Source organism: Homarus americanus, unplaced genomic scaffold, assembly GCF_018991925.1.
Source record: "Homarus americanus isolate GMGI-L3 unplaced genomic scaffold, GMGI_Hamer_2.0 scaffold20930, whole genome shotgun sequence".
Lineage (NCBI taxonomy): Eukaryota > Metazoa > Arthropoda > Malacostraca > Decapoda > Nephropidae > Homarus > Homarus americanus.
The window spans coordinates 9,020,858-9,041,914 of NW_024748502.1; the positions used below are offsets into that span (position 1 = coordinate 9,020,858).

Genomic DNA, 21,057 nt, shown 5'->3' on the forward strand with positions numbered 1-21,057 from the left:
TCACACTCGACTATATCCACTATTCTGAAGGACAAGGAACGTATTCGTGAAGTAGTGAAAGGAACAACACCTATAAAGGGAACTATAATAACAAAGAAAAGACAAGGTCCTATCCACGATATGGAAAAATTATTGGTGATATGGATAGAAGACCAGATGCAGAAGCGTGTACCCTTAAGTGTTCTAACCATACAGGCTAAAGCAAGAAGCCTGTTCCAAAGCCTGAAGGAGCAGGCAGGAGATGAATGTGATCAAACCTTTACAGGAAGTCAAGGGTGGTTTGATAGATTTAAAAAACGCTACAGTCTACACAGTGTTAAGGTGAGTGGAGAGGCAGCTAGTGCCGATGTTGGTGCTGCCGAAGCTTTTAAGGAGGAGTTAGATGATGTGATTGTGGAAGGGAATTATTTGCCAGAGCAAATATTCAATGTGGATGAGACTGGATTATTGTGGAAACGCATGCCTGACCGGACATACATCCACAAAGAGGCAAAAAAAATGCCCGGATTCAAGGCATTCAAGGACAGAATTACACTTCTGTTGGGGGGGAATGTTGCTGGTTTCAAGCTAAAGCCCTTCATGATCTATCATTCAGAGAACCCCAGGGCTTTTAAACATGTCAGCAAGTACACACTGCCAGTGTTTTATCGCAGTAACAAGAAAGCCTGGATGACCCTAGTACTATTTGAGGATTGGTTCATGACTTGTTTCATTCCACGAGCCAAGGAGTATTGTCTGCAATAAAGGATTCCATTCAAGATTTTACTGATTTTGGATAATGCTCCAGGACACCCACCACACCTGGACGACATGCACCCTGATGTTAAGGTAGTGTACATGCCACCTAACACTACCTCTATCATCCAACCCATGGATCAAGGTGCTATTTCTGCCTTTAAAGCATATTATTTACGCACGACCTTCGCTCAGGCTGTTGCTGCTACTGAAGGTGAGAAAACGCTCAGACAGGTTTGGAAGGAGTACAACATTTTGTCATGTATAAAGAACATTAGTGCAGCATGGGATCAGGTTACAAAACATTGCATGAATGGAATATGGAAGAAAATCCTGAAAAGATATGTGAACAGTTTCAAAGGATTTAATGAAAGTGAAGTTATTTTGGATATTAGTAACAAGATAGTGGACTTAGGTAAACAGCTGGAGTTAGAAATTGATACTGAAGATGTTGGACAGTTGGTTGAAAGTGAAGCAGAAGAGCTCAGTAACGAGGATCTTATTGAACTAGATGCACAGAAAGTTGCAGAGGAAGAAGAGAGACAAAATGTAGAAGAAGAGCCTGCACCCCCCAAAAAGTTTTCAGTGAAACATATGGCAGAGGCATTTGCTACAATTAATAAAGCAATGCAAATGTTTGATGACATGGATCAAAATTATGAGCGTTATGCCAAAGTTGACAGAATGATCCAAGATTCACTTGCTTGCTACAGAGAAATTTATAATGAAAAGAAAAAGAAAACTGTGCAGTCTAAATTGGACACCTATTTCAAGAAGTCCCCCAGTACTGGCTCCTCACGCCCCACCAGTGCTGCCTCTTCACTCCCTCAAGATGATCCAATACCTTCAACCAGCAAGTTACCACAGTACATAAACCAGTCTGAAGGAAGCGACATTGATGACCCACCCAGCCCTGTCTCCTCTTCTGCTTCTTCCAATTAATATAGTCTCCATGTATCCTGTAAATAGAAAATTATGGGGGCCCCGTGTGCATTCAGCTGACTACATTTAAGGTAAGTGCTCAGTCACACTGTATCCATTCCTCATTATTTATTACTTTTACTGTACTGTATCCATTCCTCATTATTTTTTACGTTTAGTGTACTGTATTTCATTGTAGATTTTTAAAAAAAATTTGAAAAAAAAAAATTTTTGAATTTTTTTTTTTTTGAAAAATTTTATTTTGAATTTTTTTGAATTTTTTATCTATATCGGACTTACGACCACATCGGACTTACGACCTGGATTTGGGTCCCTAACCCCGTCGTAAGTCGGGGTTTAGGTGTGTGTATATATATATATATATATATATATATATATATATATATATATATATATATATATATATATATATATATATATATATATATATATATATATATATATATATATATATATATATATATATATATATATATATATATATACAGTTTTACCCCGCTTAACGCGCTTTCACTTAACGCGTTTTCGCATATACGCGGTGCCTTGCCAAAGCTGAACTTTCACTTAACGCGGGTTTTTCCACAGCTACGCGGTGAGTGTCCGGCTCGGATGCTATTTTTAGATTTTGACCACGCGCCACGCGCCACCCACCCGCCCGCCTGCCTGCCTGCCTCTCCCTCCTCCTCCCTCCGCTTGGGTAAGCGGCGCGGTAAGGTTGCGCAGTGTGTGTCTTTGTTGCGTTATCACTGACGTCATATGACGTCTCGGACTGTGATTGGCCATGCAGCCCTACCCCCCTCTGCTGCTAGCTGTAATTGGCTTAAAGTATTATGACGTGACTACCCCGGGGAGGGAGGGAGGGAGGAGAGACGACGCTTGACCTAGCCGCGGCAGTTTCATCCCTCAAGGCCACGCCGGGTTAACGCGCATCCATTGTTCCGTAAAATGGCTTCCGCCGGACCACCACCCCCAGAGAGAAACCTTTCCTTACCTGGACCCAGCGGCACTAAACCAAAGAAGACACGACGTTCATTAAGCTACGAGCTGAAGTACCAAATTGTTCAAGATTTGGAGAAAGGAAGACGCCAAGTTGATCTCGCGCGCCAGCATGGCGTCAACGAATCTACGATTCGTACGATCAAGAAGGATGCAGCCAAGATAAAGGAGCACATGAAGCTCACAAAGTCTGCAGGTGCTTCAGCTATCAGGTATTGCCAGAACAGGGTGCTGGCAAAAGTGGAAACTTTGCTGGTGAGTTATTTGGTGCGTCAGGCGCGACGCAACATGGCGGTGGACACGCGCTCAGTGCAGGAGTACGCACGTGAGCTATACGCAGCAGTGACACGTAAAATGGGAATTGCAAAGCCCAAACCCTTCAATGCTTCCCATGGTTGGCTGCATAGGTTTAAGAGGAGGAACAAGGTCACCAATATCAGCATTGTTGGTGAGGAAGCGAGTGCTGACCGTGCGGCGGCTAGAGATTTTCCTCCGTTTTTACGTGAGATTATGGAGGAAGGACAGTACACTGACGACCAGGTGTTTAACATGGACGAATCTGGTCTTTTCTGGAAAAAGTTACCTTCCAAGACCTTCGTTGTCCAGTCTGCGAGCAAGGTAAGGGGCCGGAAGATGCAGAAGGAACGCATCACCGTCCTGTTTACCACCAATGCCTCCAGTACCTGTAAACCAAAGTTATCGGTGATTCACAAAGCCCGCAAGCCGCACGCCTACAAGAATATGGACATGAACAAGCTTAATGTCCACTGGCTAACCGCACGTAAGGCGTGGATGTCCTCTTCTCTGTCCCTCTTCTGGTTTGACAACTTTCTTGTTCCTGACGTGCAGAAATTCTGCGAGCAACAGAATGTTCCATTCAACATTTTGTTGCTCCTTGACAACGCACCTGGACACTCGCCCCTACTAATGGATCGTCACCCCAACGTAAAAGTGGTCTTCCTTCCTCCCAACACCACGTCATTAATCCAGCCTATGGACCAGGAGTTAATCTGCAACGTTAAAGCTGCATACTCGGCAAAGAAATTCAAGCTCCTGAACGACTCTACCAACACCAAGGATGAGTTGCGTAAGCTGGGTGACACCGACAGCGAGAGTAAAAGCGATGAGGACAAGGAACAAGAGGCGGCGACTCAAGAACTTCTCGTCAAACAATTTTGGAAGAAGTTTAACGTCAAACAAGCTGTAGACTTCTTGGTGGAGGCATGGGATCTGCTGACTATTGCTACGATTCGTCACGCATGGAGACATGTGTTGCATGGCATACCAGGTGAGAGGAGGAGTCAATCTGTTACTGGTGAGGTTCAGACTGTTGCAGTAGCAGTGGACCTTGCCAGAGAAGCTGCGCAGACTGTTACAGCTGAAGGCTTCTCCGAGACCACCAACGAAGACATCATGGAGGTGATCAGAGATCCTGAAGTGACTGCCGACGAGATGTTGGAAGAAGAACCCGCCAGTGAAGAGGAGGAAGAAGGTGCGTCATTCTCCGAAGAACCTAGTTTAAGTCATAGTGATATTAAGTGTGTCATAGAGTTAACAGAAAAAATTAAGTCCATTGTTTCCCGCGACACTGACGATGAACGCCATGACGTCTTCCATAACCGACTGGTGCAGGCTATGGAGCCGTACATCAAGGTGTATCACGACAACATCAAAGCCAGCCGTCAGAAAAGCATAACCGAGTTCTTCGCCCGCAACCCACCACAGCCAGCCCAAGGCAGTGATAGTGATAGTGAAGGTGATTTTGAGGGATTTGTCAGGGAAGCCATGACAACTGTAAGTGACAGTGATATTGATTCACCTAGTAATGGTGATTCACCTAGTAATGGTGATTCACCTGAGGGGCAGTAATCTGCCCTCTGCCTCGGAACCAGCCTCCATCACCGTATGCCGACCCATCTCTTCTACTACCGTGAGTGTTCCTCAAAAATTTTCGTTTTTTAACCTATTCTTTATTTTTCCTATGTTAACCTTTATCTTTCCTAACCTAACCTCTTCTATATTACTTGTTTTTCATGCCACCATAAAGTTAAGATAGAATTTTTACTACAACATAGTTATTTGTCGTCAAAAAGTGGAGTTTGGGGGTCGGGCTGTGTATATATATATATATATATATATATATATATATATATATATATATATATATATATATATATATATATATATAGTATATATATGTTTGTGTAATAAATGTATGTAGTAAGTACATAATCTTTTTCACTCAAATCCTAATTAGAATACGGTGGTTACTGTTGTGTTAACAGTGGGAACACAGTCCCACCACCGAGACGAGGGAACACTCCCACCACCGATCGTCTCGTGTGAAGCAAGCGTATAAATTAAAGAAAATACTTGCAGTGTGTTTAATATGTTACAGTATATTATAAATAAATAAATAAACAAATAAATTGGTAAATCCATTTCAAGTAAATAGAAAAATTTCACTCGACACCGACATTAGTTCCAGTTACCGGTAAATAGCAGACGCTTAAGTGACGTCACTAGTGTTTACACTACACCAGCGGGTAACATTTGATGACATTACTTGAAGTGAATTGGCCTTATTTTAAAAAACCAAGGATGGTTGGTAAAGGACTACTGAGTCAGTGGGTAAGTGTCACATTTGGGGTACTGGTCTTATACAGCGAATAGAGCTCAAAAGCTACTTTTTAAATTGAAATTTGGGGGGGCTGTCTTATGCACCCCGACGCCTTATTGGCCGAGATATATGGTACCCGGAAAATTCCGGGGATGAGGGAATTCTTTCCGGCTTTGAGAGTCGTATCGTTACCCGGAAATCTCTCATTCCCGGAAGTGCTCTGCACCAACTGTTCCAGCTAACGGGGATATCACTATACAGTATTATCAAAATATAATTAATTTTCCCCCAAAAAATCCAACACTCAATCCCATATAAGTTATTGTGGTCTTTTGTTTACAGTACAGAGTGGTACAGGGGTCCTCGTTATTCGTGGTTAACTGGGATCAGAAAAAAGCCTCTGATAATGAATCCACTTAAAGCAAGGAATTAATCCCATAAGAAATAATGGAATAGGTCAAATTGGGACCATGACTTTGTACACGACACTCAAATTTTTATTACAGTGCACCCTCGCTTTACGCAGTTTCACTTTACGTGTTTCTACATTTACGCGGTACCCTGCCAGAACCAGAATTCCCACTTTACGCGGTGCATCTACTCATATACGCGGGTGAAGTATAATTTTTTTATTTAGCTCATAAAATTCATACAAATTATCCGGCCAGAATATAATTTACATTGCTGGAATTCTTACAATTTGATGATCATTTTGAATATAAGCATCATAGATTTTGCATTAGACATACAAATTTTAGATCTAATGCAAGTATTTTGTTTACTCAGAGCAAATATATTATCTTTTGTGCAAAATATATGAAGTGTATATTCAAAATATTTCTGGTCTTGCAAGGAATCCAGCAATGCCAATTATATTATCCTAACTTTAGTCTGAGGTATTATTTATTACTAAAAAGGTAAATATTCTGGTTTCTCCCACACATTTCTCTGGTAGGGAGGGACCGACCGACCATCTGGCGCTGTTGTGAAGAATATATTTTTTTTTATTAACTGAAGATATTTGTTTTAGCTCATAAAATTCATACAAATTACACGGCCAGAATATAATTTACATTGCTGGAATTCTTACAATTTGATGATCATTTTGAATATAAACATCATAGATTTTGCATTAGACATACAAATTTTAGATATAATGTTTACTCTGAGTAAATATGTTATCTTTTGTGCAAAATATATGACGTTTACATTCAAAATATTCCTGGTCTTACAAGGAATCCAGCAATGTCAATTATATTATCCTAACTTTAGTTTGAGGTATTATTTATTACTATACCTTAAAATCTGGTGGTTTTTCCCCCAAACATTTCTCAGAGGGAAGAGCCAGGAGTGTCAGAAGAGGGGGAGGGAGTTGAGTCCATTATTTGAATGGACATTAACTTGGCGACTGTATTTCTCTATTTCTCTTAAGTATTAATTGTGTGCATGTACCATCATAAAATTAAAATGTCATTTTCACTAGAGCACAGGTATTGTGTTGGAAAAAGTGGAGTTTGGGGGTCAGCCGGTCTCTATTTCATTTAATCCCATATGTTATGTTGTTCACTTTACGCGTTTCTCGCTTTACGCGGGCCTCCGTGGGTTCAACTGACCGCATAAAGTGAGGGTTCACTGTATATGATATCTTTTAACAGTAATTTACCTTAGAAATATTTTTTAAACATTTGATAACATATTATTTTAAGAAATTATTTAACTTTATATGTTATCTAACGTCCTAAAAGTTCATTGGGGTCGGTGTGTTGAGGCATTGCAGTGCTCGGCAACCGTTACTGGTGCACACTCACTCCAGTGAGACAAAATACTTATTCTAATGTTATAAAAATAAATAATTTTAACATAATAAAATAATTTTATTTACTCAGCTTCAAAGGTAGAGATGTACGGCTTGATGGAGGTTGGGTTGGGGGAAGGAGGATTAGTCGGAGGATAAATAAGAAACTGGACTTGGTGAATTGTCCACTCCCACTCGTCTTTCACTTAATAGCTTCTAATTTTACATCTATACTATAGCTAGTGTGCTTCATTTTGAGTGTTGCACCACCCTGTTTAAGTTGGGAACTCATGGCTACAAAATGATAAAATAATTCACCACAACATGCACGAAAAGGCACAATAAAGGCAGCAGTAAACACAACACAGCGCTGGTCTGGACGAAACAGAGTGAGAGACTGATGCTGAGATACATGCATGCATGCATGATGCCAGGAAGAGGATGAAATTTCAAATGCTTCAGCTAAAAATTAATAGATTTTATCCGGAGTTTTAAATCAATAGATTTTATCCGGAGTTTTAGATCAATAGATTTTATCCGGAGTTTTCAGAGTTTTTGAGTGGAATCAACTTAAATGTGGGGACTTTATAAGTGGTCAAAAAAAGTTGACCACTTTACTGCAAAACCACTGATAGTGAATACAGTACTCTTATAACGAGGACCACCTGTATCAGCTGATCGTTCCTGCTCTCCCTAACAATATTGCCATCTCTCAAGCACCGGATTTTTCGGTCATGCAAATGACCCAGAGATTCCTCTTTTATTGAATTAACCTAAATAAGCAAATTATCACTACCCATGGCTTTTGGCATAAGCTATAACTACGGTCACATTTCAACCAATCGCTGAGTACAGCTGAACTGAGAGCCAGCACCAAGCTGCCAAGAGCGTATGAGAGACCGGGGGAAAAATCAACTTTTTTCCACAGATGTTAAAACCATAAGTGGCTAAAATTACATCCATATGGCATATGAAACATTGAGGGTGTTAAGTCTTGGGTAAAAATTACAGTAAGTTTAGTATTCTTTGGTACGTTGAGTCGGAAATTCCCCATCCTTTCGAGTTTTCGGCCTTGCAATATAGACCAATTCAGCCAAACTGGACAGGCCTTCCCTCCAATTAATCTGGATTGGAGGAAGTTTACTGGACTGTATATTGCCACTGGGGCGCTGTCTTATTACACGTCTCTCTCCTATGGGTGCATGCTGCCTTATTATTAAGTCATCATCTCGTTGACTGTATTGTTATGCCGAGGCATAATTTAACAATACTGTATCATTTTTGTGAACTAAGTATTCTGATTATTTTCCAATCCAGGCAGCAGTTATTTTGACAAGTTTAGGGAGGTTTACTTGTATATGTTGATGTATTACCTATGTAAGAATTTTCTAGAACGTATTGCATTATTTTTGCTACGATTTATTTATGTATTGTAAGCTTCCATCATTCTGAAACTTTCCAGTCGTATCTCGTTCCAACCTGCAATGCCTGGATGGTGCTAGGATGCTCAGGCATCTGAATAGAAGTATATAAACAGCCGCAAGCTGCCTAGAGAAGTAGTACAGTAGTCGCCTGTTTCTGCTCAGTGTGTGAAGTTGAAAAGGCAAAAATAATGCATAGAAAATCTAAAATGGATGTCTCTTTCTTCTCAGCACCACGAGACCTCTCACTTTTACGCTTGTCAGCCATTTTAAAGGGAATTACAAAAGAAAATTTGAAAAATATTTTATACAACTGCGGTTGTAAGTCGAGTAGGTCATAAGTCGAGGAGTACCTGTAAAGTGAAGAGACTAAGGAATTGTACAATGGTAGTGTGCCGACTGCATATACAGTAGGGTCAGGATATATCGCGAGACAGGGTCCAAGGATGTTCGCATATACTAAATCGCGATATATAATTACAAGTAATCAATGGAGAAAATAGGGTTAGGTTCTAGAGGCCAATAAAAGTGACTAAACTTGACATAAATGGCACAGTCTAAAGTTAGCAGAATATAAATTGCATTGCTGGAATCCTTGCAAGACAGCGAATAATTTGAATATACTGTAGACATCTTATATTTTGCACAAGAGATAAAAATTTTAGTCTTTTAGAGTACACCTTACTGTATATTTAAGTATTGTACAGTTTTTAACTTGTATTTTTGGGGCGATTTAGGATATTTTTAGGAGTGTTTCTGACTTTATACGGTTTTTGGCCTTATGTGAGGTCCTAGGAACATAACCCCACGTAAGTTATGAGTCTACTGTAAATAAATTTATCGCTATATATTGGAAAATTTCAATAATTTTGGTAGCCGCGACATAAAAAAATCATTATAAAAAGTCGCTAAATATCCCAACCTACTGTACTGTACTGTACAATATTCGAAGTGAAAAGTCTAGTGGTCCAGTGGTAAAGACATACCCTGTGAACAATTTTGTAAAGACTTAGTGATTATTATTAAGGAAGACTACAGTTCACAGGTGTGTTTCTGTAACCTGGTGGAAATCTACCTTCCTGTTGTTTTGTCTGTAGACTGATATTGATCATCAGGAAATTACAGGACTCTGGCATACAGTTTGTTGCAATTCGATGACGCTTCTGATATATCTACTGCTTCTGTATATATGATCCTGGCCGCTGGTAACCAGCGGTGGAAGCTGGAAAGCGGCAAAAAGGGATTCATAACAGTATGCTCCTTCTTGATGAATATCATATCTGTGACTAATTCTATCTCTGCTAGGCCACACCTGTTATTTCCCTAGAGATAACAAATACAGTGTAGTACAAACACATATGAGGAGTATTTGTTTGTTTTCTTTGACATACTTCTCACGAGTGCATACGCCATTACCATAAGAATAAAGATAGCTATTGTACACACCATAAAAAAAAGTATCTGTGCACATTAGCTCCGATGAGTTCCTAAACAATGCCACCATGTAACCACCTACATGAACCACACTACACATTGTTTGCAAGATTAATCTATTTTCTTCTGAATGCGCATATAATAACAATACTCGCCATGAATAAAACAGGAAGTGTCGCTAGCAAGCGATACACAGTAGACACTCAACTTATGAGAGGGTTATGTTCCTGGCACTTCGAATAAAGCCAAAATAAACGTAAAGTCAGAAACATTCCTAAAAATTCCCTAAATCGCCCTTAAATCACTATACAGCCACTCCTCGACTTACAACGGGGTTAGGGAACCAAATCCAGGTTGTAAGTCGAATTGGTTGTAAGTAAAAAATGCGAAAATAATACAGTCAACCCTCACTTTACGCGGTCAAACATTCCGCGTTTCCACGTTTACACGGTGCCCTGCCAAAACCCGGGATGCTCACATTCCGCGGTGTGTGTACCCGTTTATGCGGGTGAAGTATAATTTTTTTATTTAGCTCATAAAATTCATACAAATTATCCGGCCAGAATATAATTTACATTGCTGGAATTCTTACAATTTGATGATCATTTTGAATATAAGCATCATAGATTTTGCATTAGACATACAAATTTTAGATCTAATGCAAGTATTTTGTTTACTCAGAGCAAATATGTTATCTTTTGTGCAAAATATATGAAGTGTATATTCAAAATATTCCTGGTCTTGCAAGGAATCCAGCAATGTCAATTATATTATCCTAACTTTAGTCTGAGGTATTATTTATTACTAAAAGTTAAAATCTAGTTTTTTCACCCAACATTTCTCTGGTAGGGAGGGAAGGTGGGGGGTGGGGGGGGAGGGTTGGGACCGTCCGACTAATCTGGCGCGGTTGGAAGAGGGGAGGAGGCAAGGTGGGGTACTTTGATTGACAGATAGTGTCGTGAAGAATATTATTTTTTTTTTATTAACTGAAGATATTTGTTTTAGCTCATAAAATTCATACAAATTACCCGGCCAGAATATAATTTACATTGCTGGAATTCTTACAATTTGATGATCATTTTGAATATAAACATCATAGATTTTGCATTAGACATACAAATTTTAGATCTAATGTAAGTATTTTGTTTACTCAGAGTAAATATGTTATCTTTTGTGCAAAATATATGACATTTATATTCAAAATATTCATGGTCTTACAAGGAATCCAGCAATGTCAACAATATTATCCTAACTTTAGTTTGAGGTATTATTTATTACTATACCTTAAAATCTAGTGGTTTTCCCCAAAAAATTTCTCAGAGAGGGAAGAGCCAGCAGTGTAGTGTGAGAAGAAGGGGAGGGAGTTGAGTCCATTATTTGAATGGACATTAACTTGGCGACTGTATTTCTCTATTTCTCTTAAGTATTAATTGTGTGCATGCACCATCATAAAATTAAGATGTTATTTTTACTAGAACATAGGTATTGTGTCAGAAAAAGTGGAGTTTGGGGGTCAGCCGGCCTCTATTTCAATTAATCCCATATGTTATGTTGTTATGTTGTTCACTTTACGCGTTTCTTACTTTCCGCGGTACCCTGTGGGTTGAATTAACCGCGTAAAGTGAGGGTTGACTGTACATAGAAAATATAAAAAGGGTGTCTCTTTTTCTTCTCAGCACCACAAAACTCTTACTTTATGCTTGCCAGCCATTTTAAAGGGAATTACAAACAAAAAATTTTTCAGTACACAGCGCAATCACTAACGTCGGGACTCGAAAATACGTAATTTGAAAAAAATTTGGTACGACTGGGGCGGTCATATTTCCGGGTGGTCGTACGTCGAGTAGGTCGTAAGTCGAGGAGTACCTGTATATATACGTACAAATACATCAGAACTCATAAATCACTACTGTAATGTGATACAAGTGATTAATTTTTATCTCGTGCAAAATATATGACGTTTATATTCAAATTATTCGCTGTCTTGCAAAGATTCTAGCAATGCAAATTATATTCTACTAACTTTAGTCTGTGATTTTAAATAAGATAAAAACTGTAGGCCTAAAACCACCAAACCCTGGCTTGGAAGATTCGGGGGATATGTTTGCCAGTTGATGCCAAGGTCTAGTGCTTGCTTATTTATTTATCTGTCCTTAAGAGTGACTAAGTTTTTCTCTTATAAAATGTCATGGAAGTGACCAGGGAGATTAATTTGAATATAAACATGCAATAAGTTGCACCAGACATAAAATTTTATTCATAATTTAGTACATTTTAGTACAGTACAGGTTTGCACTTAGGACAACTATTTATTTTAATTTCTTTTTAGTATCGTGTGTGCAAGTAAATGAATAAAAATAAATGATGAAATTTATGCAAATCTACCCAAAAATACAATTGAAAATTTTGTACACTACTTAAATGTACAGTGGTCCCTCGGTTAACGAACACAAATTGTTCCAGAAGGTCGTTTGTTAGCCGAAAAAATCGTTAACCGAATCCATTGTTTCAATGGGATATTGGGTAATTGGTTCCAGCTCACCGAAAGTACATACAAAGTAAAAAAAATGCAGTAAAGTACACTTACTTTGAGGTGTGTATGTAGAAGGCTCCTGGATGATGATGGAATTAGAAGTGGGGGTGGAGGAGAAGGGAGAAGAGAAGGAAGTGGGGGTGGAGGAGAAATCACCTTTCAGTGGACCCATGCTTGACGCCTAATTTCACCAATAAAATTTTATGTTCACTAGGTGTAATTCAAGATTATTTTCTTTAAATCAACACTGCACTGCTCTATATATTATCAATATGTTAAATAAATTTCAGAATGTCCAATAATTGTACTGTAAAAACAAAAAATACTCTGTGTTCAAGAGACCCACAAGCAAGATGTTTCCTCCACTGAACAGAGACACACACAGATGCCTTGGTGGGTGAGTGAAGTGGCTGATGGGCACACCAAAAACTAGTTCCCTGTACTGCAATTATGTTAAATAAGTGTTAAAATGACTAATAATTTTAATATAAAACTTGGAAAAATATTGAATAACACAACCTTCTTGATATTTACTCCAATGGAAACGAATGTAAGCCCTAGAACCGATTACTGTATTGGCGGACTAATCTACCAGTCGATGAGCAAGCCAAAACATGTTGACATGTTTTCCTAAGAATTTCGTTAATCAAATTTTTGTTCGTTAACCGAATTGAAGATTTTTATGGTCAGTAATTCGTTAACCAAGGGGTTTGTTAACCGAGGGACCACTGTATTACATTAATGTACTAAATTTTTATCTCTTGTGCAAAATAAATTATGTCTATATTCAAATTATTCGCTGTCTTGCAAGGATTCCAGCAATGCAAATTATATTCTCCTAACTTTAGTCTGTGATATTATATAAGATAAAAACCGTAAACCTAAAACTACCAAACAATGGCTGAAAAGATGGGAGGGAGGGAGGTGATGTGTTTGACAGTTGGCGCCAGGAGGTCTAGTAAAGTATTTATTTATTTATTTACAGTATTTCTCGGCGTATAAGCCGACCCCCGATTATTCAGCTGAAATATGAGTTCTAGGCTGATGTCGTGTGTATAAGCCAACCCCCAAACTCGACTTCTTAAAACACTGTGCAAAAATTTTTTGTATATGTTGATTTTGATATGTTTCTTTACTAATTTAGACACACTGATTATGAATCTGCATTGGTTTTGCCATGCTATCAATATTTTTTGAAAACTTAACAATATCACACTTTTTCTCAATTTTAGTGCAATTTTGGGGATTTCTGTTAAAAAGCACAGTGATTTCAAATGCTGACTTCTCATCTTCTGAAGAGGGCGAGGATGTTGACTTTAATGTAGCAGACTCAAGCAAATCCCCACATTTTCCTAATCAGCACGAACTGGATGACTTAGTCAGGGATTTAGGTCTTACCAAGGAAAATGCTGAGATTTTGACATCTCGTCTCAAGGAGTGGAATTTACTAGATCCTAGTTGCAAGATTATTACATACAGAAAAAGGCATCTAACTTTTACACCTTTCTTCAAAGTTATGGAACTCAATTTGCTGTGTTACTGCTTTGATGTCAATGGCCTTTTTGGCCAAATAGGCATTGAGTGCAACCCTTCTGATTGGCATCTGTTTAATGGCAGCTCAACAAAAAGTCTTAAGGCTGTTGCTTCATAATGGGAATACACTTCCATCAATTCTGGTAGGTCATTCAGTTCAAATGAAGGAAGACTATGAAAATGTAAAGATTTTGTTGGACATACTCAACTATACAAGAAACAATTGGGATTATGTGGAGACTTCAAGATGATAGGTTTCCTGCTTGGACTACAAGGTGGCTATACCAGGTATTCTTGCATTCTCTGTCTATGGGATAGTAGAGAAGATTTACAAACACTATGACAGAAGAGATTGGCATGTCAGAAGCGAATTAACTCCTGGTGCACACAATGTATGTAACAATGCTCTTATTCAAAGAGAGAAGATATTGCTGCCATCACTTCACATAAAGCTAGGGCTTGTGAAGCAGTTTATCAAAGCATTAAGCCCAGAAAGTAACGCCTTTAAACACGTCCGCTTAATGTTTCCAAAATTGTCTGAGGCCAAATTCAAAGGCAGCATCTTCATTGGACCACAAATTAGGCAGATGTTGGCATCTACAGATTTGGAAAACAAAATGTCAACTGTTGAAAAAAATGCCTGGCAAGCATTTCGGCTTAAAGTACATGGGTTTCTGGGCAATCACAAGTCTGAGAACTACAAAGAGCTGGTGGAAAATTTAATTGTATGTTACAGAGAACTTGGCTGCAGAATGTCACTGAAGTTACACTACTTGCATTCACACTTGGAATTCTTCAGACCAAACTTGGGACACGTGAGTGAAGAGCATGGCGAACGGTTTCATCAGGAGAAGAGATATAAGGGGACTTGGGATGAAACTATGATGGGTGACTACGTGTGGAGTTTGATTCGAGATGACCCAAGGAACACAAAAGAAAATGCCGTTCAAGTGTTCATTTTTAGCATAGTTTAATGTTCAATTTCATTGGTAACAAGAGTAGAAAAGGAATGTGTTGTTTATGCTTTCAATATAACATACATTTGTGTTCTCGTTTCATTTATTTCATTAGCAAATGTGATGTATATCAACATTATGCCTTCTGATTTCTGGTTAAATTTCAGAGATGAAAAAAAATTAATTGTTAATTTCTGATAAAACTATTGATGCTGTAAAAAAACTAAAGTCATATTTGGAGTCAGCATACTCAAAAACATGTATAAAAAGTTAAAAAATTCAGATAAACACAACTTTCCCTAAAATTTGTTGCACAGTGTTATGGGCATTACCGTTATGAGCGGTTTTACGTTCGATACTGCACCGACTCACCTTCACAGTCGACCTCTTATTTGTTTACCACATTCTCTCCACTTGGCATTTTCCATATTTATGAGGTGGTGGTCTTTAAACCTTATGGTAAAATGGCTCCACCCGCAAAACGAATGAAATGCGACGCATCGTTCAAGTTAAAAGTTGTAAGATTTGCAAAGGCATCAAACAACTCTGCAGCTGCAAGAGAATTCGGCATTAACAAGCAGGTTTGAGAGTGGAAGAAGACTGAAGAAAAGTTAATAGACATCCCCAGAACAAAATGTGACCTGAGAAGAGGTAAACAACGGTGGCCAGAACTGGAGGAGAAATTATTCGAGTGGGTCAACGAGAACCGAGACAGTGGATACGTCATCACCGGGAAGTTGTCAAATCCTCCAGCTTCCATCTCCACCTCCTACGCTGACTCAAGTCCCTTGGAGTTCCTGAACCCAAGCTCCTGAGTGTTTACTCAACATTTATACTTCCCAAGCTCACCTACCTGGTTTTTCTCCCTAAATACCACACAACGTAATCACCAAGAAAAAGTGCAAAAGAGGACATGCAAGATTATTCTCTCCCCTTCCTACTCCACATATCAAGAAGCGTTCAACACAGTGACCCTCTCGGCTCTCACTGACCATTACCACGACCTCATCTGCAAATTTGGTGAGAAGTTTCTGCATCATCCTCGACACCGGGTCCTACTACCACCTGAGATCCCTTTTCCGAGAATTGCTGTTCGACACCACAACCACATCCAGCCCATACGTGCACGAACTGATCGCTATAAGAACAGCTCAGTTCCAACCATTGTAAAAATGATCAATAACTTGTAATCAACCAGTGTATTCACTCCCAGTAAATCCTATTTTCTGCACTGTCACTATGTTGAAATGTCCTGTAGTTTGAGCTTCTCCCCACCTAGTTATTATACAGTATATCATATTTGTATCACTTATGTTACTTGTATGTTATTTGTAAATCAAGAGACCCATTCCCCAATTATGTAACTGTATATTTTCAGCCTTCCGGCTGCTATGTTCTTTCAATAAACCGTTAATTATTATTATTATCATTAAATAGATTCTTGGAATGCCAAAAAATCAGAAACAGTAGTAAAATAATTAAAAAAATGTTGCATATCCAATTCTCTGGATGGTGAGGAGGATGATGTGGGGTGGGAAGATGACGATGAAGCCGCAGCCGAGTCGGAGGACTGGGATTCACTGGAAGGAACCACTAGTTCAGAAGAAGATTTTGAAGGATTCTAAACCATTTCAATTCTATATTGTATTTTAACATTTTTACTGATGTTTTTTGTTTTATCCATGTCTTAAATAAAGAATTTGTATTTCAACACTTTCTTTTACACTAATGTCCTTGGGATGAATAACAGTTGATCAAACCACCACGACAGTAATAGTGAGTTGTAAACAACAGTCGTGTCATGTCGCTGTTGTAGGATTTCTATCATTTTAGTATTTTAGGCCATTTCAGTTCATGTCTTTACAATAACAAAGTTGTATTTCAAAGTTGTTTGTGAGTAGTAAATAGTGTGTCTCGCTGCTATGCACCAGAAATTTTTAGGTTCATGATCTAGATCTGGTATATAAGTCGACCCCATGATTTCTGGGAATTTTTTAGGGCTTACAACCTCAGCTTATACGCTGAGAAATGTGGTACAGTATTTATGTCCTTTACAGTTAGTTTTTTTTTATTTATTTATTTATTTTTTTTTGTCACTGAACTGACCTGGGAGAATAAAATTTACATTGCTGGGATTTATATACGATAGCGATTAATTTGAATATAAACATGCTATAATTTGCACTAGACATAAAATTTTTGAAAATTTTGAGCTTGAGGTTGGAAATTGTAACGTAACCCCCGGGGTAATCCGTGTATACTAGTTGAAACCGGGTAAGAAAAATACGCGTAAGTTGCGAGTCTACTGTACTATAGGATTTTGCAAAAAATCCATCATCTGTGGTGTTAATTGTTTTATGCAAAATGTGCACAGATAGTTTTTGATCATATGTACTGTACATCAGATTTTATTTTGCCCATGGGAGAGTACAATGACCAACAGTCATAATCCCAGCCTCACCAAAGTCCATAACATTCTTAAGCTTCATCTCAGAACAATGACAATATATTCTGTAAAGGAAAAGCAAGATGCAGTCTATCAAAGTTGCTGCAAGTTGACTAATCTAATGAAACAAAACTTAAAATGTGTAAGTATATATTGTAGCATCTTGCAAACAGCCATTAAAATACTAAAAAGAAAGAAACCCAGATGGAATCTGTGAACAATTTATAGAGGTTTATTAAAATATTAATATGACTAGATTATCGATGAATAAAACCACAGTGAAATAAGAAACTTGGTATAAAAGTAAAATCCAGTTGTATATTGTAAAGTATGGGCAATAATGTTGTTTACCATGAAAACACAACAGGGTGGGGAATTACCACCTACAACCTTGGCTGGTGGTGGCTTACGTTAATACTTTTTGTTTACTCATAAATGATTACTGTAACTAACTCAATAAGCATTATTTAGTTCATTCCAGAAATAAATGTAATAAGGGAAAAAATTATTGTATAACAACTTAGCTTCTTGCATGCTTGAAATTAATCCAAAATGAGAGAAAGTAAAAATTACTGGTTGACTTACGAGATAAGTTGATCCACTTGGTTCCTTCATACACACCAGGGATGCTATTAATTATGGCCTTAAGTTGCTGGTTCATATCCACTTCCCACTCATCCACTTCTATCACATCCCGATATGCACGCAAGCTTTCAACCCATCTTCGCTCCCCCACCCAGCCAGAGAATAGACGACCACACAAGCGCTGCTCAATGTACTCCAGACTCCCAGGAGTAAACTTAGATTTTATGCGAGTTTTGCTGCTGGATCCTTTTCTTTTTGATGACACAGAAGAATCAGAGTCTCTCCCATCCTTGCCAAGTTTGTGTGTTTTTTGCTTCTTAGTTTTGTTCTTCACTTTAACATCAGGAAAGTCTGAAGCTAGATAAGCCTCTGAACTTGATATTTGGCTTACTGACAATTGAGATTCGGATTCTGCATCATAAAGAGATTCCTTGTCTTTGTTTTTATTTGCAACAGGAAAGGAGAGTTTGTGTGTAACATAGTTTGCAGGGTTGTCTAAAATGCTCTGGGTGCTGGATTCATCAGCAATTAAATTTACATTTTTATTATCTATGTCAGCAACATCTCTTCTTTGTTCTGGGTTGTTTTTCTCACTTTGACTCCAACATTTACAGTCCGCTGAGTTTAGTGTTCTTCCAGGCTCCTCAGTTTCTTGCACTGAAGGTTTTGCCTCATCTTTAGTGCAAGATTCATCATCTATAAAACATCTACTTGCATCAATGGTCTCACACACTTCATTTTGTCTGACATGTCTTCTCACACTCTGCTCTTGCTCTGGTTCTCTGTCAATATCCATGATTCCAGTATTCACTGAAGAAGGCAAGGCCAAAGAGGTATTTGATATGTGTGAAGTATGCGAAAAGTCTTCTTCATCAATGATGGGTATATTCCCAGCATCATCTAAGGCAAAAGGGTGTCCTCCTTTATTTACAACACTTTTATCCATTCCAGATATGATGGGTCTGAAAAAAAAAAAATTTTTTTAAACAAACTGCCAGTATTGCCATGAGCAACAAAGAGATACACCACCCTGACTAATTATTGATTTCTAAGCAAATGGAAGAAGAAACAGTGTCAGTATGGTATGTCAAGTCAACAATCAACTACTATTTGTTGTACAGTATCTCAAAAAAGTATCTGTCCACACTCTGTGTGAAACATTATGAGACCACAGGTGATAGATATTGGGACATGCATGTAAACCCTCACCCCACAAATTCGTACTATAATTGGCATCCCATCGTGGTCGAATTTCTGAAAGTCACAGATTAGCAGAATAAGCATTAAAAATCCTGTACATTACAGTATAGTCTGGATTTACACGGGTTTCTTTACTCGTTTGGTCATTTACGCAGTGCCTTGCCAGAATGAAAATGCTTTAATTACGCGGTAAATTTGGTCATTTATGTGGCGAGCGGCTGGAGAGGTCCAGACCGCCACGCCATTTCTTACCCATGCGGTCCATTCTTGACCATACGTGGGAAGCAGCGCAGTGAGTGGTGCGCATTAGGCCGCTCTTACGTTATCGCTGACGTCATATGACGTAACGGACTGTGATTGGGCCACGCATCCTTACCACCCACGCATTCCCTCCACCGCTAGCTGTGATTGGTCTAATGTAACATGAAGTGCCCTGCCACCAAAGGGTAGAAGTCGCTGACCTAGCCGGGCCTGTCTCATTGTTCTCAGTCCGTGTATACAGTTCTCTCTTGTGCCCGCTATTCCCCTCACAATGGCTTCAGCGGGACCCCCACCACCTGAGAAAAACCTTGAAGTACCTGGACCAAGACATGATAATGTGAAGGAAATCATCGAGTTGGGGGAGAAAATTAAGCTCATCTTTGACAACGACCCAGACAAGCATCGGTATGAAGTGTCTAATAATCATCTGACGAAAGTTATGGAGCTGTATATCCAGATCTATCTCGACAACATCAATGCTAGTCGTCAACGTAGTATTGAGGACTTCCACACCCGCAACCCACCACAACCACAACCACAGTGAGGATATGGACTTTGAGAGGTTTGTCTGGGAGGCTCTGCAAACCTCTACGAGTGGTGAAAGTGATTCACCGGAGGGCAACTAATCTGCCCTCTGCCTTGGAACCAGCCGTCATCCACATGTGCCGACCCAGCTTTTCTATTAACGTAAGTGTTAAAAAACCTAATATTATTGATATTTCTCTTAATTATTAATTGTGTGCATACCATCATAAAATTAAGATGTTATTTTGACTACAAGGAACGTATTGTGTCGGAAAAAGTGGAGTTTGGGGGTCGGCCCAGTCTCTATTTCAATTAATCCCATATGTTCCGTTACAGTATAGTCTGCATTTACGCGGGTTTTGTTTACGCGGTGCCTTGCCAGAATGTAAATGCTTTAATTATGCGGTAAATTTGGTCATTTACGCGGAGAGCGGCTGGAGGTCCAGACGCTCCACGCCATTTTTCAGTCAAGCAGTCCATTCTCGACCACACGCGGGAAGCGGCGCAGTGAGGGGTGCACATTAGGTCGCTGTTGCGTTATCGCTGACGTCATATGACGTATCGGACTGTGATTGGGCCACGCATCCTTCCCACCCACGCATTCCCTCCGCCGCTAGCTGTGATGCTCTAATGTTGTATGACGTGGCCTGGCACGGGAGGGAGCGTCTGACCCAACCGCGTCAGTCTCATTGTTCTCCTGTCGCCACGTATACTGTTATCTCTTGTGCTCACTAATCTGTTCAACAATGGCATCCGCTGGACCCCAACCACCACAGAAAAACCTTGCATTACCTGGACCCAGCCGCCCCAAGCCCAAGAAGATACGACGTGCCCTAAGTTACGAAGTTAAGTACAAGATCGTACAAGATTTAGAAAAAGGAACGAGACAAGTTGATTTGGCGTGCCAGCATGGTGTGAACGAATCTACGATCCAGAAGGATGCCGCCAAGATTAAAGAACAAATGAGCATCACAAAGTTTGCAGGTGCTTCAATGGTGAAGTACTGTCAGAATAAGGTGCTGCTCAAGACTGAGAACTTGCTGGTGAGCTACTTAATTCGTCAGGCAAGACGTAA

General features: G+C 39.2%; 1 protein-coding gene across 1 annotated transcript in view; it reads right to left on the reverse strand.

The window, feature by feature from the left end:
- LOC121880312 overlaps positions 1-18,962 on the reverse strand; it is a 49,899-nt gene extending 30,937 nt beyond the window's left edge. Inside the window, exon 1 of the mRNA XM_042387472.1 lies at positions 17,997-18,962. Within this exon, the coding sequence (XP_042243406.1) occupies positions 17,997-18,942 (946 nt within the window). The 5' untranslated portion in view covers positions 18,943-18,962. The remainder of the gene's footprint in view (positions 1-17,996) is intronic.
- Between the last annotated feature and the right edge of the window lie 2,095 nt (positions 18,963-21,057).